Raw genomic sequence first — 16,006 nt, 5'->3', positions numbered from 1 at the left:
TCCCAGTCTTCATCCCTTGTCCCCGAACCTCAGACGCCACACGTGGCAATGAGGTCAGAGACGTGGCTGTGGCAGGACGTCCGCTTCCAGGAGAGCATGGAGGAGAGCCCTCCACGTCACCTTGCCACAGGTCAGGGGATTCGCGACACTCCTGGCCGGGAGCCTCGACTGGATTTGGTTTCCGGTCAGCAGGAGGAGCTTGGATTTAGTACACGCCGCCCAGCAGAGCAGTGGGCACCCCATGCTTCTGTGTGACTGAGAGGAAGATCTCCTGGCGTGGTTCCAGAGAAGACCCCCTCCATCCATCCGTCCATCCGTTCACGCATGCGCCCAGCCAATATTTACTATAACGATGTGGTAGTCCCGTTAGGGTGGTCTGGATGCCCACACCCCCAGATGTCCACATCTAATCTCTGGGACTATAACTACGTCACCTTACACACCACCCTTGGGTCGTGTGGGGCCCGATGGCATCACAGGCCCTTACATGAGGGAGGCAAGGGTGCCAGAGTCCGAGAAGGAGACGCGGTGGGTGACGGAAATGGGCCGTGTGGCTGGGGGCGTATTAGGAAGGCGGTCAGACCCTAGAAGCCAGGACATCTTGGAAGCAGATTCTTACGTGCCCCCGAGGGACAGGTTATTATTGAAATATAAACAACAGGATAAAAATAAATTTATGGCTGTTTCCTCTGTTCATGCTTTGTATGGATTTTCCCTTTGTTTTAATGACTTCTAGAATCAGCTGTGACACTTGTTGAAAGAACTTTTGACCCAGAGAAAAATCATTATAATCTAATGTCATAGCATTTTCCTCCATAATATCAATGACACGCTCTCCCTAGAAAAGTTGGGTGAAATGCATATTTAGACAAGTAAATCTTTCTGATAAATCATTTCACCGACGAGAAAGAAACCATGTGTGAAATGAAAGTTAGATGTTTTGAAAACCACTCCGTTTAAGGACAGGACACTAATCGATAGGTGTATTCCTTATAATGAAAGACAGTGCAGGAGAAACGTGGTCCACGCCTATCGGGGGTCCCTGGACAGCACAGGAAGGGACTCTGTTTCGGCTGAATCTCCACGTGCCTTTAAGGGCCGAGGGAGAAAACAGGTGACATCCAGTCACTCCAAGCCAGCCACCCATTCCTGGTGGCGCCCACCTGTCAGTGTTTAAAATAGAATGTCTGACACATATTTTCACATTCTTAACAAACCTTTCATGCACATATTTGGTACTTAATGGCTACTAGATGCATATTAAAATCACACGTTCATCCTTGTTCAAGGGGACGTAGCCTCATGACAGCAGCTTCCACTTTTCAAGCCGCAAAAAGAAACATATTTAAATACATATTTAAATACATCTGAGACTTCCAAATAATCACTGTGAATGATTTTGAAAATAGCTTGTTTTGGAATTATTTTCAAGAGAGTTTTAGAACCATAAAAGAAAATCAATTTGCCAAAATAATCTGTCTCTCTCCACACACACACACACACACACACACACACACAGACACACACCTACCCATGTAACTATGAAATGTCAATGTTGCTCTACGATCTTCTAACTATTTTAATATAAAACGACAGATCACATTTTGCCTCGAAGATTCAAACACGAAGCTCTGAATCAGATCAGAAGCTTAGCGGGCGTTTACATCCTGTGTCGTTGGATGGTTTTCCCCCAAACTTTTGTATTTCTATGATGTTGCAGGTAGGGATTTTTCATTCATCTTATTAACCAGACAACTGCTGCACACCCTCCCAATTCTATCTGGGAAGTGAGATTATCAATATACGCAGTGTCGGGCACCTGGGTGGCTCAGTTGGTTGAGTGACCGACTTCGGCTCAGGTCATGATCTCATGGTCTGTGAGTTCGAGCCCCGCATGGGGCTCTGTGCTGACAGCTTGGAGCCTGGAGCCGGCTTCGGATTCTGTGTCTTCCTCTCTCTCTGCCCCTCCCCCACTCATGCTCTGTCTCTCTCTGTCTCAGAAATAAATAAACATAAAAAAAAAATTAAAAAAAAATGCAGTGCTTAGGGTAAAACCGGAAATGGTGGAATAGTGACCCCTTTTCCGTTTCTGCAGAATGAGATTCCCAGCAGGTCACCTGCTTCTCAGACCCTTCCCCAAGTCTGCACCCTGTCCCCTCTGGCCTGGAGGAGATCTGGGCTCAATAACTAGGCCAAGGTCTGGTAGAAACTCCGGAGGGAAGTATGTTTTGGGACTTATTTGGTGCGTACATTTTGGGAACACAACAACATGTTCGGGAAAATGACACAAATCAGAATTTTAGTGTGAGTTCTGCACTGGTTCTTGCGTGATCTCTATGAAAACTGTCTTATTTTTATTCTCGCATAACGACAAACACGATAAAGTCATTTTCTGCCAGGTAATTATCGTTTCAAAGCATTTCTGAAGACCGTGAAAGGGCCTGTCACTTGCTTATACGAGACATTCAACAAATATTGGCGAGTAGATCAGTAAAGGTCTCCAAAAGTGTACTTTTTAAAAGGCAGTGCTTGTGAAGTTCATTACCTCCCTAAATTCCTCATGTGGCCATTTCCCACAAAGGCCACGGTGTGGGGGGTGGTCCATGACCTCGCTGCAGGGTGTCACAGACTTCCTAAGATACAGGGCACCTAGGAGGAGGCCTGGAGGCTCAGTCCCACCACCCACAGGCCCCATCACAGTGGCACATCTGTGACAGATGTCACACGGGGCATGCCCACGGCACTGCCCTACCCTCTCCACAGAGTTGTGCTTTGGGGACGCGGCACCCCACGGTGCTGTGCGCCTCTTCCGAACACCCCAAGGCTTCACGGTCAAGAAGTGTCACCAACCCTCCACTTGGGTGCCCCCCGCCACACAAGAAGATCACTGAGGACCCACACACACATGCCCTTTGATAAATTATTCACACCTACTTCTGAAATCTGAGATTCGGCAAGTCGACAAGCCTGAGGTGCTCGAGGGCCGGCATCCTGAAACAAGGCTGGCGTCCAGGGTGTCCTTTCCCGTCTGCTGCTAGCCAACCACGTGCCGTCCTCTCCTGAGTGGCAGGACGGTGGGGATGCCCCTCCCTGAGCTGCCGCAGCCCTCCCTCCTCCTCACCCTGCTCCTCGTCACCACCAGGCCCCCACAGCTCTCTTCTCAGACTGTCCCCTCCCTGCTCCGACAGTGTTCAGATGACCTCGCTCCCCAACTCTGCCCGTTTCTGACTTTCTCCGCTTGGCCTTTATGTGGGGCTCGGCGAATGTTTATTGCTTGCTGTGTTTTATGGTTTCTCCAGGCCATGTATATTCATTATGTTACAGAAACAGTAACAGCGCAGGGAAATACTGGGCACTGATATTTCGTGTAGGTGGTAAATTTTCAAAGGGGTGGATATGGTTTTCCATAAGAATGGAAGCAAACTGTGACACTGAAGGGGATGATTAGTGAATTTACATGAAGGAAGGATCTGCTCCAAGCAGTGAATCATGTTTATGGATCTGCCCACCAGGCGGCACTCGGCACTCAGACCGGAGGAGAAGGTGAGGGAGCCCCGGAGTCACTGCACGTCTGCTCGAGTTTTACTGCAATCTATTAAACCTTGGTATTTAAAGCACAGTCGCTTTCTAAATGTCAGCCCTTAAACTTTTTTTCCTGCAGAAAACTTTACAGAAGTTATACCTGGTTATTTGCAAGAACTTTGATACCTAAGAGATTGCATTCTGAGAAAAAGAAAGGTTATCGACAAAAGAAGTGTTTCAAAAGACCGTTGCAAATAGGAAAATGGGACAAACGCAATTTGGGAAAGTTACCAAACGTTCGGAGAGTGTATCGCGTGTGCGGCGAAGGTGTGCCTGCTCCTCCCGGATGGAGACCGCACCCCTGCATGGTTCTCACCAGGAAGGCAGAAAGGGCGGCTTTACCTGCTGTGGACCTGACAGTTGGGGTGGTGTTGGAGGGCGTCATCACAGGAATACATTCGTCGTCCTGGGAGTAACCAGCTTGGATGGCTCGGAGGTAACTGTGGCTGCGCGTCCGGAAGCATCCGGGAAGGTCCAGGGCGTCCATGGCCTGGGATTCGACTTCACTGAAGACAGATTCACACACCGACTCGAACTGCCCGTTCATCTCTGCCTCGCTCATCTGGAACAAGAATGCACAGGTGATGGCGAGATGTGGCCAGGTCACGGGAGAAAAAGAAAGAACAAAACTCACCCTGACCTTGAGGTACTGTCTCTTCAGCAGAGTTAATTGGAAATTGGCCTTGGGGCTCCATTAAGCTGAGGGAAGGGCTTTTACTGGGTTATTTCTCACAAACACTAAGAAAAATGTCACTTCTGAGATGTTACTGAAATTCTGAGGGCCCCTGAGGGTGGCTGAAAGGGTGGCCTGCTGGAACCGTCCAGGACAGAAGACAGGACGCGGGTGGAGCTCGGCACCTGGGCGGTCAGTGAGCACACGCTGCTGATCCCCACTCCGTCCCAACCCCGGCGCCTCTGTCACCATTCCAGGCTGTCCATGGCCCAGCAACTCTAGGAGCTGAGCCTGCCTCTATGCATCGTCGTGGAAACCAAGCACACATCTGGCAGGAAGTTCATCTCCTCCCCAGGGAGCAGCAGGACCGCGGGTCCAGGAGAGAAAGACACGGCCAGCGGGCTGTCCATCGCTTCGTCACCAGCCTGTGCCATGTGCGTCCTGCCCGTGCTGCTGCTCGGCCTGGGATGTTAGGAGACTCACTTCCTTTGACAATTTAGCAGGTGAAGTATAATTTTCATGCCTGCAATTTAATTTCCAGGTATAGAGTCACCCTGGGAACCTAAAAGGTCCAAATGTGTTAAGAAAACATCGAGGCTTTGGACAGGCGTGGGATTGCAGGTGCCGGGCACACAGGGGCACGCCCATCGGGTTGGCTAGAGGGACTTTGCATGGGGTCAGTGAGCGCTAGCAGGGGACACACTTTTCCTGCCATTCTTGGGTAGTGATCCTTGCGCGTTTCCCAAGAGCCAAACCTACAGGCTTCATCTGGGTGCCCAGTGAAGGGAGGTGCGCAGGAGAGCCAGGATGAAGAGAACGGGGTACAGAGCAGATGAGACGTTAGGAAAGAAAAGCTTAATGGCTTAGCCACTCGTCGGTGAGGACGGGAGGCTCACGGGTCCGCGGGCAGGGCTCTCGGGGTGGGTCATGTGTTAGGCTGAAAGGGACGTTGATAAATGAGCCCTCCCCGGCTACTCCTGTGTTGGGTACACCCCTCGGGGGAATCACGCGTGGGTGAGCACGTATGCATGGGTGGGATGCTTGCTGGTGAAGTCCCCGTGCACCGGCCGGGGCTGGGAGGGGAGGCTCAGTGCACAGGGAGGCGGCGAGGGCTGAGGGGGCACCCCGTGGCCTCTGCTGTCCCTCCAGATCGGTACCCGGCCGTCCCTCCTGCCCTGGGCGTTGGGAGGGGCCCACGCCGCCCGGGACGTCTGCCCCGCTTCTCAGGTGGCTTCTCCACACCCAGCACCCCCTGCTGTCACCGTCCTGCCTCCGTCCTGCACCTGCTGTGTCCGCCTCTCACACACCAATGTCTCAATGTGCTATCCCACTGCCCGGAAGGCCACCCACGACTTCCAGAACACCCTGCGTGATGCTCACAGATAAAGACACCAGCTCAGTACCTGTGCTCTGCCTGTTTGCAGGGTGAAAGTGGGCGAGAGAAGCTGATCTCCCTTCCGACAGGAAGGAAAACCTGCTTTCTTCCAGAATCTCTAACTGCAGACCTGGACGTGGCCCTGCCTGGCACCACGTGGGGCTCCTGACATGCTGGGAAATGGCTCCCTTCACAGAGCGAGCATAACCCTCTCTGGTTCTGGAGATGGAGGAGGAAAGTGTGTGTGTGTGTGTGTGTGTGTGTGTGTGTGTGTGTGCGCGCGCGTCAGGGGGGAGGAAGGCAGGCGGGCTGCCTGGCCCCCAGTGTGAGGAGGAGAATCTCTGGGTCGCATCGACAGAAAAGACCAGAAGAATGTTTCTGAAGTTGGAGAGGGGCAGACAAATCAGGGTCAGGACAAAGCACGACACTCCCATCATGACAGCCTCACGTTCCCAGTGACGAAGCTTGTGGGACACACACCTGCTGGGTTGAAACATGACATTTTCTGACTACACGTTTCTTACACTCTGTTTTCCCTTATGGGGAATTATATCAAGAAGCCTCAGATCGTTTCATGCCATTTATGTCAAAGACCCGCATCAGACAGCCTGAAAAGGCCAAACTCTGAGTGATGGCGCCAGCGTCCCCAGCACCCTGGCCGCGGGGTTTCGCGGACCCCCTCCTGCAAACCCACTGCGGGCCAGGAGCTCTGTCCTTGAGGCAGGACACCATCACACCTGCTCGTGCATCTTAAAGGCTAAAATCTCAGCGAGGACCACTTGGCTAGTACTTCCAGCTACAGAAACACATCCGTGAGGTTCTAGAAATGAAGGTGACTCATTTCTCCCAAATAGAAGTAGTTGAGAAGGATCTCAAGACTTGGTCCAGAGAGGACCTGAAATGCTCTGTCCTCCGAGAGCTGATGCGTTCACCGAGCCTGAGGGGGACTGGGAAAAGTGGGTGTCGTTTTACATTGGGGCTCAAAGCATGGCTTGGTCCCCGGGAATCCCAGGAGGGTGCCAAGCCAGTGGGGTAAAAGCTATGGAAGACAATCAGTGTGGCCTGAGGCTTCCTCTGTCTCCCTTTGTGAACCGTGAACTCAGAACACAACCGGGCCTGCTTCTGGAAATGTGGGCACGGAACAGCCAAAGCGGGGCAAGCTGGGAAAGTGGGAGTGACAGGGTGACTGTCCAGTTTGTGGCAGAGCCGGGGGTGGGCTCTGCAGACGTCATGACAGATGGCGAGCAGACACGGCCCTGCACGTGGCCGCCGTGGAAAACAGGGTGGCGGTTCTTCCAGAGATTAAACGTAGAACCGCTGTGGTCCGGTGAGGCCACTTCGGGATATTTACCCACAGGAACTGAAGGCAGGGACTGGGGAGGACATATACTTGTAAACCCACACGCACATGGTGGACTGTTCTTGTGATGTGGACGGAGCGTGAGGGCACTTGCCGGGGGAAAGAAGCCAGTCATACAAGGAAAGACGCCGGGTGAGTCCGCTGGCTGGAGGTCCAGGGGACTCACGTCCACAGAGACACGGAGGTGGTGGCACCGGGGACACCGGCCAGTGTTTCGTAGGGACAGAGTCTGCATTCTGCCAAACAGAAGAGGTCTGGAGATGGACGGTGAGGGGCACTGTCCGAGCATGTGGCACCGCTGACCTGCACACTGAAACACGGTTAAGATGGAAAGTTCTGTTACAGATATTTTACCACAGTTTTTAAGAATTTCCTTTAAGAAGGAAGCCATCATAGTGCCAGAGAAGGCTTTTCAAGAGGAAGAGAGAAAAGGGGCCATAAGACAGTGGCATGGCTGGAAGATGTGGGGAAGGCAAGCGTGCCTCCTCAGCCAGGATGCAGAGGTCCCAGCGATCCCACCACACCGGACCCCAGCACCACCTGCAAGTTCTAGGGCACGCCGGACCCCCAGCACCACCTGCCAGCTCAAGGACACGCCGGACCCCCAGCACCACCTGCCAGCTCAAGGACACGCCGGACCCCCAGCACCACCTGCCAGCTCAAGGACACACCGGACCCCAGCACCACCTGCCAGCTCAAGGACACGCTGGACCCCCAGCACCACCTGCAAGTTCTAGGACAGGCCGGACCCCCAACACCACCTGCCAGCTCTCAGATACGCCGGACCCCCAGCACCACCTGCAAGTTCTAGGACACGCCGGACCCCCAACACCACCTGCCAGCTCTCAGATACGCCGGACCCCCAGCACCACCTGCAAGTTCTAGGATACGCCAGACCTCCAGCACCACCTGCCAGTTCTAGGGCATGCCGGACCCCCAGCACCACCTGCAAGTTCTAGGACAGGCCGGACCCCAGCACCACCTGCCAGCTCCAGGACCCTTCCACGGCCAGGATGCAGAGGTCCCAGCGTCCCTGCCACGCCAGACCCCAGCACCACCTGCCAGTTCTAGGACACACCGGACCCCCAGCACCACCTGCAAGTTCTAGGACAGGCCAGACCCCAGCACCACCTGCAAGTTCTAGGACACGCCAGACCTCCAGCACCACCTGCCAGTTCTAGGGCATGCCGGACCCCCAGCACCACCTGCAAGTTCTAGGACAGGCCGGACCCCAGCACCACCTGCCAGCTCCAGGACCCTTCCACGGCCAGGATGCAGAGGTCCCAGCGTCCCTGCCACGCCAGACCCCAGCACCACCTGCAAGTTCTAGGGAACGCCGGACCCCCAGCACCACCTGTCTTTTCTAGGACACGCCGGACCCCAGTACCACCTGCAAGTTCTAGGACATGCCGGACCCCCAGCACCACCTGTCTTTTCTAGGACACGCCAGACCTCCAGCACCACCTGCAAGTTCTAGGACACACCAGACCCCCAGCACCACCTGCAAGTTCTAGGACAGGCCAGACCCCCAACACCACTTGCCAGCTCAAGGACACGCTGGACCCCAGCATCACCTGCAAGTTCTAGGACAGGCTGGACCCCCAGCACCACCTACCAGCTCTCAGATACGCCGGACCCCCAGCACCACCTGCCAGCTCTCAGATACGCCGGACCCCCAGCACCACCTGCCAGCTCTCGGATACGCCGGACCCCAGCACCACCTGCAAGTTCTAGGACAGGCCCGGACCCCCAGCACCACCTGCCAGCTCTCAGATACGCTGGACCCCAGCACCACCTGCAAGTTCTAGGACAGGCCGGACCCCAGCACCACCTGCCAGCTCCAGGACCCTTCCATGGCCAGGATGCAGAGGTCCCAGCGTCACTGCCACGCCAGACCCCAGCACCACCTGCAAGTTCTAGGGAACGCCGGACCCCTAGCACCACCTGTCTTTTCTAGGACACGCCGGACCCCAGCACCACCTGCAAGTTCTAGGACACGCCGGACCCCCAGCACCACCTGAAAGTTCTAGGATATGCCGGACCCCCAGCACCACCTGTCTTTTCTAGGACACGCCGGACCCCAGCACCACCTGCAAGTTCTAGGACACGCCAGACCCCCAGCACCACCTGCCAGCTCAAGGACACGCTGGACCCCCAGCACCACCTGCAAGTTCTAGGACAGGCCGGACCCCCAACACCACCTGCCAGCTCAAGGACACGCTGGACCCCCAGCATCACCTGCAAGTTCCAGGACACGCCGGACCCCAGCATCACCTGCAAGTTCTAGGACAGGCTGGACCCCCAGCACCACCTACCAGCTCTCAGATACGCCGGACCCCCAGCACCACCTGCCAGCTCTCGGATACGCCGGACCCCAGCACCACCTGCAAGTTCTAGGACAGGCCGGACCCCCAGCACCACCTGCCAGCTCTCAGATACGCCGGACCCCAGCACCACCTGCAAGTTCTAGGACAGGCCCGGACCCCCAGCACCACCTGCCAGCTCTCAGATACGCCGGACCCCAGCACCACCTGCAAGTTCTAGGACAGGCCGGACCCCAGCACCACCTGCCAGCTCCAGGACCCTTCCACGGCCAGGATGCAGAGGTCCCAGCGTCCCTGCCACGCCGGACCCCAGCACCACCTGCAAGTTCTAGGACAGGCCAGACCCCAGCACCACCTGCAAGTTCTAGGGCACGCCGGACCCCCAGCACCACCTGTCTTTTCTAGGACACGCCGGACCCCAGCACCACCTGTCTTTTCTAGGACACGCCGGACCCCAGCACCACCTGTCTTTTCTAGGACACGCCGGACCTCCAGCACCACCTGCAAGTTCTAGGGCACGCCGGACCCCCCAGCACCACCTGCAAGTTCTAGGACACGCCGGACCTCCAGCACCACCTGCAAGTTCTAGGACACGCCAGACCCCTAGCACCACCTGCTAGTTCCAAGAAACAGAATTACCCTGATGGCGGATGCACTGAAACAAAGCAAATGTGCAGCCTGAGCAGTGATGAGCTCAGGAGGCATCAGAGCCGCCCCGAAGGTGAGAACAGCCGGGGGTGGGGGGAGAGTGTGGCAGGTCCCCGCTGGCTGGAGGCTGTGATTTCACTCCCGCTGAGGTGCCCTTCCTGCACCGCAGCTCAGCTGTGCCTCCCCACGTGTGCCTTCCGTCTGCAGTGAGGGGCCAGGGGGAGGTCTGGGGACCCACTTCACAGCCTGAAGATGAGTAGGGATGTGTCCTTGCAGCTTGCTTGGAGGGGGCTGGGACTCATAAGGAGCGCCCGACCCCAGGAGTGCCAGCATGTGTGGGCAGCGGGCATCTGCGTGGCTTTGTGACCCCTCCAGGTGGGACACAGGCCTTCCACATGGGGTGTGGGAAGATGACAAGGTGACGCAGGAAAGGAGGCTGCTCGGTGTGGTGGGGATGGAGGGGATGGGAGGGTGGCACAGAGCACGGGATTGGGGTGCCGTGGGACATGGGTGGCCGTGGGACATGCCAGGTGTAGACACGAAACCCTGGTCTGCCCTGGCTGTCAGACAGGTGACTGCTGCGAGACCCAGGGCCTCCCTCGCTGCTGTGTGTCCCCAAGTCTCTGCGCAGCCGGGAAGCAGCTCGGTTCATGTGGCTGGGCACTGCGTGTGCCAGGAAACCACAAGGTCGTGCCCTGCTGGGTGGCCCTGGGTGACAGTCACTGGCAGAGCCCATCACACTGATGGGGACCACACCGCCAGCATACTATCGTTTACCAGATGGTGGAGGACTAGGTGGTCTTCAAGCCTATCGCTCCCCGTGCGTTTCTGGGAAATGGAGAACGTGGTCATTCTTCCGGGTAAGGTCTAGACCCAGCCGGACAGACATTACATGCGGTGGGGGTACAACCAACAAGCCCACTGTGTTCTCTGAAACCACAGGGACGTCGTGCTGAGAATAAGAACAGCACTGGGGTCCCCTGTCCGATGGGCTGACAAACTGGTGAACCCCAGGGAGATAAGGAAAGGCCAGGGAAGGGTCGGCGCCGATGGGACGGCCCAGGCACACAGCGCGTCTGCACCCGGGTGGCCTGTGTCATGCCGACACCTCCCGAAACGCAACCTGTCAATGTGCGTTTCTAGCGTTTTCGGTGAGATCCCTCCAGGTGAGAACTCTCGTGGTTAAAAACAAATTCCATCCCTCAAGCTGGTCACTGGGCAGGGGTAACCGCACGTGCACTATTACCGTCCCGGACGCTCACCGCCGGCAACCCCAGGGCATCATCCCAGACCCTCCAAACGCCTACGCGGACTCTTCCCCGGTTCGTGAGCTCAGAGAAGCCGGACCTGAGCTCAGAGACTCAAGCTCAACTCACAGCATGGCTCAGAGATAAGCAAGTCTCACAGGGGCTCAGTTAGACTTTTAATTTCATGTTTGTTGCTCGAGAGACGTTGGGTATTAAAGATGATGGGTGAACTTCTGCAGCTTAGCAACCAAGCCAAGTGTCTCAGGGACACGAGGGGTTCACCAGAGGCAGCACCCCAAAGGCATCGTCCTCGGTTACTGGGAACGGCCTCCTCCTCCCTGACTTGGAGTGCACTGGCCAGGGTCGGACACACAATGACTCCAGATCGGTTCCCACGAGTGAAACGGGCCCACCCACCACCAGGGTGCCGGGAGTATCTTAAGGAACTATATGCTTTTTTCAGAATTAAAACTGGAGCGCAAGTTAAAGTCCTATCCTAGAACTCAGCGATCGGAATCAAAGTCATCAGAGTCTGTAAAACAACCAACCGGTCTTCTATTGCTATTATTTACAACGACAAATCTTTTCAGATACAGAAAGGTGTGAGAGTGTTTTTTTTTTTTTACCGACGTATTTTTGGAAATCCCAGCTTGGGTTCACCAAAAACACACATACTTGAGGGTAGTACATGGCTTATGTGTCTGGAAAATAATGATGAGGAGCCCCAGGGAAACTGGCCAGTTTCACAGGAATGTCTGAAGAGGTATGGTGTGCGTTCAACTGGAATCTGTTTGTTGAGAGCAAGTGAAAACAGAGAGAAAGCGGAATCAGACCCATAAACATGGAGAACAAACATGGTTGCTGGGGATGGGGGATGAGGAGGGGGCTGGGCAAAATGGCTGAAGGGGTGGCAGATGCAGGCTTCTGATGGAGCAAATGAGTCACAGGAATAACAGGCGTGGTGGGGCGGAGGTCATTACATTGTACCAGCAACGTAACAGGACAGATGGTGAGCTCCGCACAGTGTGTAAGAGTCAAATCACTATGTGTAGCCTGAATCTAAGGTAACGTTCTGTTGGCTGCACTCCAGAAAGAAAGGAAGGAAGGAAGGAAGGAAGGAAGGAAGGAAGGAAGGAAAGAAGAGAAAGGACGGAAGGAAGGAAGGAAGGAAGGAAGGAAAAGAAAGGAAGGAAGGAAGGAAGGAAGGAAGGAAGGAAGGAAGGAAGGAAGGAAAAGAAAGGAAGGAAGGAAGGAAGGAAGGAAGGAAGGAAGGAAGGAAAAGAAAGGAAGGAAGGAAGGAAGGAAGGAAGGAAGGAAGGAAGGAAGGAAAAGAAAGGAAGGAAGGAAGGAAGGAAGGAAGGAAGGAAGGAGGAAGGAAGGAAGGAAGGGAGGGAGGAAGGAAAGGAGGAAGGAAAGAAAGGAGGAAGGAGGGAAGGAAGGAAGGAAAGAAGGAAAAGGAAGGAAGGAAGGAAGGAAGGAGGGAGGGAGGGAGGGAGGGAGGGAGGGAGGAGGAAAGAGAAAGACAAAGCGTCTGCAGTGCAAACCTGGCCCTGCTGCAAACCTCGTGGGTCGTGTGTGACTCTGAGGCCCTACTTTGGCGACGCGGCTGCTGGAGGCGGAAAGGCCGCTGGCCTCTCAGGACAGGTGTGCGGGCGTGGGGAAGGGTGCCTCTGGGCACAGCCGCTCTCTTTAGCTACCACCTCCTGCCGTCACCTTGGGCTTTACTCTGAAACGGGGTGTGTCCCCAATCAAGTCGGTAATTACGGTAGTCTAGTTGCTGTCCGTCTGCTGTCGTTACTGCTGTTTTCATTATTATTAGCAGGGGCATTTGAGTTGGGACCATGGAGTGACCCTCTGTCCCGGTTCGCCCAGGGTCGGGGTCCGGGGCTAAGGCCGGCACGGCCCCGGTGTACAGACTCAGGAACGGTCCTTTCCTTGTCATGGGGGGACAAAGGGTCACTGGCATTCTCTCTGCGGCGGATGGAGACCTCATCCTGTGTTTGAGGAGGAATCGCGTCTGAGCTGATTAACGAGTAAGGTCTTTCTTTCTTCGGTTGCGGGACAGGAAAAACCCGGACAGGGTAGGAGAAGAGGTCCGGAGCACGGCTTTCTGACGAGACAACAAACGGCAAGATGAGCAGGCTCTTGCTCTACGAGGCAGCGACAGCCTGGGCAAGAGAGTCTTCGGCTCGCTCGAGCCCCCGGCCAGCTGCCGGAAGCCCGCGGCACGATCCGTGAGCAGGAGGGACCGCGTACTTACGGCCACTGCTACCATGATCCTGCGGTGGCACTGAGGACTCAGCACGTGCCCCTGTCTGCGCAGCGATGCCCGGCACCCTCCAGCCACCGCCCCGCGCGCTGTGCGAGCTGGCCTGCCTCTCCCTACCACCCTGGGTGGCCGCCTCACTCTCCCCACCGACGGGAAAGAAGTTCGCGATGGCTGAGGGACTGCACAGGCTACGGGTGTCAGAGGCAGCGGGCCGCCCTCTCGGCGCCCGCCCTGCAGTGAGCGGAAGGAGGCACGTGGTGGAGCCCTCAAAACCTCCGGCACCGCTCTTAACGGCAGCTGAAACCAGTAAGCAACCTGTTTAGTCAAAAACTTAGAGATGCAATTCCTAGCGATTCTCCGGCATACGGCTCATCTTGCTCTGGCGCGTTCTTCGCACAGCTCAGAGCAGGGCGGGAACGCCTGTGGGGTCCCCGACTCGCCGGCGGCCACACCCGCCGTTCACCCGGGGCCACGGATCCCACCGGGGCCGCGTGTGAAGCCGGGCATGGTCCTCTGAGCCCGACAGACACGACTCTGGGGGCACCAAGCACCACCCACCACTTTCACCTCTTCTTACTGGACCCCCAGCGTCCGCGGTGGAGGCCAGCACAGACAGCCTGACTGTCACGGCCCTGCCCCGCCCGTGTCAGCGGGGAAGCCGCCTGGGGAGAGGACAGTCTGAGCTGAGGCAGCCGAGGCGCCACCCCTTACCCAGAGGAGGCCGGCGTAGGGGGCGTGGAGAACCGAGTCTCACAGGGTCCCTGCGTCTGCAGCCAGACGATGCCAGGCAGGAACGTCACCTGCGTTCGCTGCCTTCCTCGGACACGGGCGGGGCCGCCGTCCCCCGAGCAGGTGACTGCCGTGAGGACGTGGCTTCAGAGACCGGACCCGAGGGAGAGGGGACGGAGAGGGTTCCCAACCTGGCTCACACAGCTGGCCTGACTCAGGGTGCTGACGGCTCTCATGTAGCTCTGGTTCCGGGAGCGGAATTTCGGGGAGTTGTACTTGGCAGAGGGGTCCAGGCTGTGGGCAGCAGACACGTCCCTTGCGGCTTGCAGGTAGCTCTGGCTAAAAGAGAAAAAGAAATGAAGAGAAAGGCGTTCCATGAGCATGCACCGAAGGGGGAGAGCAGGTGAGGGGCGTTCCAGCCGCCGCCGAGCGGCTGTTAGAAAATTTCCAGCCACGTGTTTGTCTTTTGACGGACAGCTTGGTCTTGGGCAAATACCCGCAGGTTCAGCTACAGAAGTAATGGCGGGGAGGGAGTGGTGCTATTTACAAAGCTTCTTGGAAAGCTGGCTTTTTATGGCCAGGTAGGGAAGTCCGGATCGTTCCACACAAACGAAACAGGGCGCTGGAAAGCACCGGAACCGTTCACACAGCACAACAGCGGACCTGGCTCCTGAATTTAAGCCCAAACCCTGAGAGTCTCATAAAAATCATGTTAGCTTCTGGCAACTTTACGCATTCGGAAAAATAAAGTTAAAAAAGAGGCCAGCCTTCCGTTTTCGCTTGTGCAACGTCGTCCAGACTCTGGGATGGGAGGACGGAAAGGGCAGACTAAGAAGTCAACTGCGTCTCATTATCCTAACGGTCATCTTCCTCCAAATGCTCCTAAAAATCAGTGTTCTCTGATCCCCTTTCTTGCTATTTTCTAAAATGTTAAAAGTATGGGAAGACCGTGAGGGCGTCTGGCAGATGGAAAGGTCGGCTTAGCTTAAACTCCCGGCCAACTGAATTCTCTTTCTTTCAAGTTCTGTTGACAATCTTTCCATAATAAAAACTCAATTTATCTGAGCAAACACTGGAGTAGTAAGAAGGGAATTAGCTGTTCTTCTTTGCTGTGCTGGGTCACACCGGGACACTCGACGGGGCCAGCACACCTGTCTGCATGTAAACATGTACCCAAATACTGGATTGCCAGAGTCTGGCTCTGCGGCCGGTTAAAGTAAGCGCCTTGCCGTTCAGAGCAAATTCCAGACGCAATTTGTTTTCTCTGTGATTTACTTCTTTCTTTGAAAATGGGACAGCAGACAAGGGCTTGGGCTCTGTGACACGTGCAGATTAAACAAAGCCCATTTATTACAGATTTGAAGTCGTTATTTCTGCTAAAATCAATAACGCTCATTTATATATAAATAGAATGCAATTTATATTACGAATTATTATTATGGTGATTTTTGCTTCAAAACCAGGTGTGTAACATTCCAGCTCCCTTCGCTCAAAACAAAACAAAGACAGAGAAGGAAACTGGCATTAGGCAGGTCTGGTGTGGGCACATGACGGGGACAGCGGCTCTGCCTGGACGCCTCGTGATCCACACCCACACCAGGGCGGGCGCCGGGCCTGACCACCAGGAAGACGGGTGAGCAAACCCCCACGTGTGGCCACCCGCTGTGGATGTGGCAGGGAAGTGGCCAGAGTCCGTGGGAGCGGCAAAAAGCCAACAGACGGCAGCCAGGACTGTGTGGGGGCGAGAGGGCCGGGCCCCCTCATCAGTGTTTGTGTGTGTGTGCTGTCCCTCGTCCTGT

At 55.6% G+C, this 16,006-nt stretch overlaps 1 protein-coding gene across 9 annotated transcripts in view; it reads right to left on the bottom strand.

Moving 5' to 3' along the window:
• DLGAP2 (DLG associated protein 2) overlaps positions 1-16,006 on the bottom strand; it is a 786,545-nt gene that overhangs the window by 53,971 nt on the left and 716,568 nt on the right. For all 9 annotated transcript variants that reach the window (XM_053900747.1, XM_053900746.1, XM_053900745.1 and 6 more), the window contains 2 exons: positions 14,399-14,546; positions 3,925-4,144 (listed from right to left, as the gene is read on the bottom strand). In XM_053900747.1, coding sequence (XP_053756722.1) covers positions 3,925-4,144; positions 14,399-14,546 — 368 coding nt within the window. The remainder of the gene's footprint in view (positions 1-3,924; positions 4,145-14,398; positions 14,547-16,006) is intronic.

This window comes from Panthera pardus, unplaced genomic scaffold, assembly GCF_024362965.1.
Source record: "Panthera pardus isolate Hobbes unplaced genomic scaffold, ASM2436296v1 HiC_scaffold_13, whole genome shotgun sequence".
In the NCBI taxonomy this organism is placed as follows: Eukaryota; Metazoa; Chordata; class Mammalia; order Carnivora; family Felidae; genus Panthera; species Panthera pardus.
The sequence above is the reverse complement of the archived record's forward strand: the minus strand, read 5'-3'. Positions and strand labels throughout refer to the sequence as shown.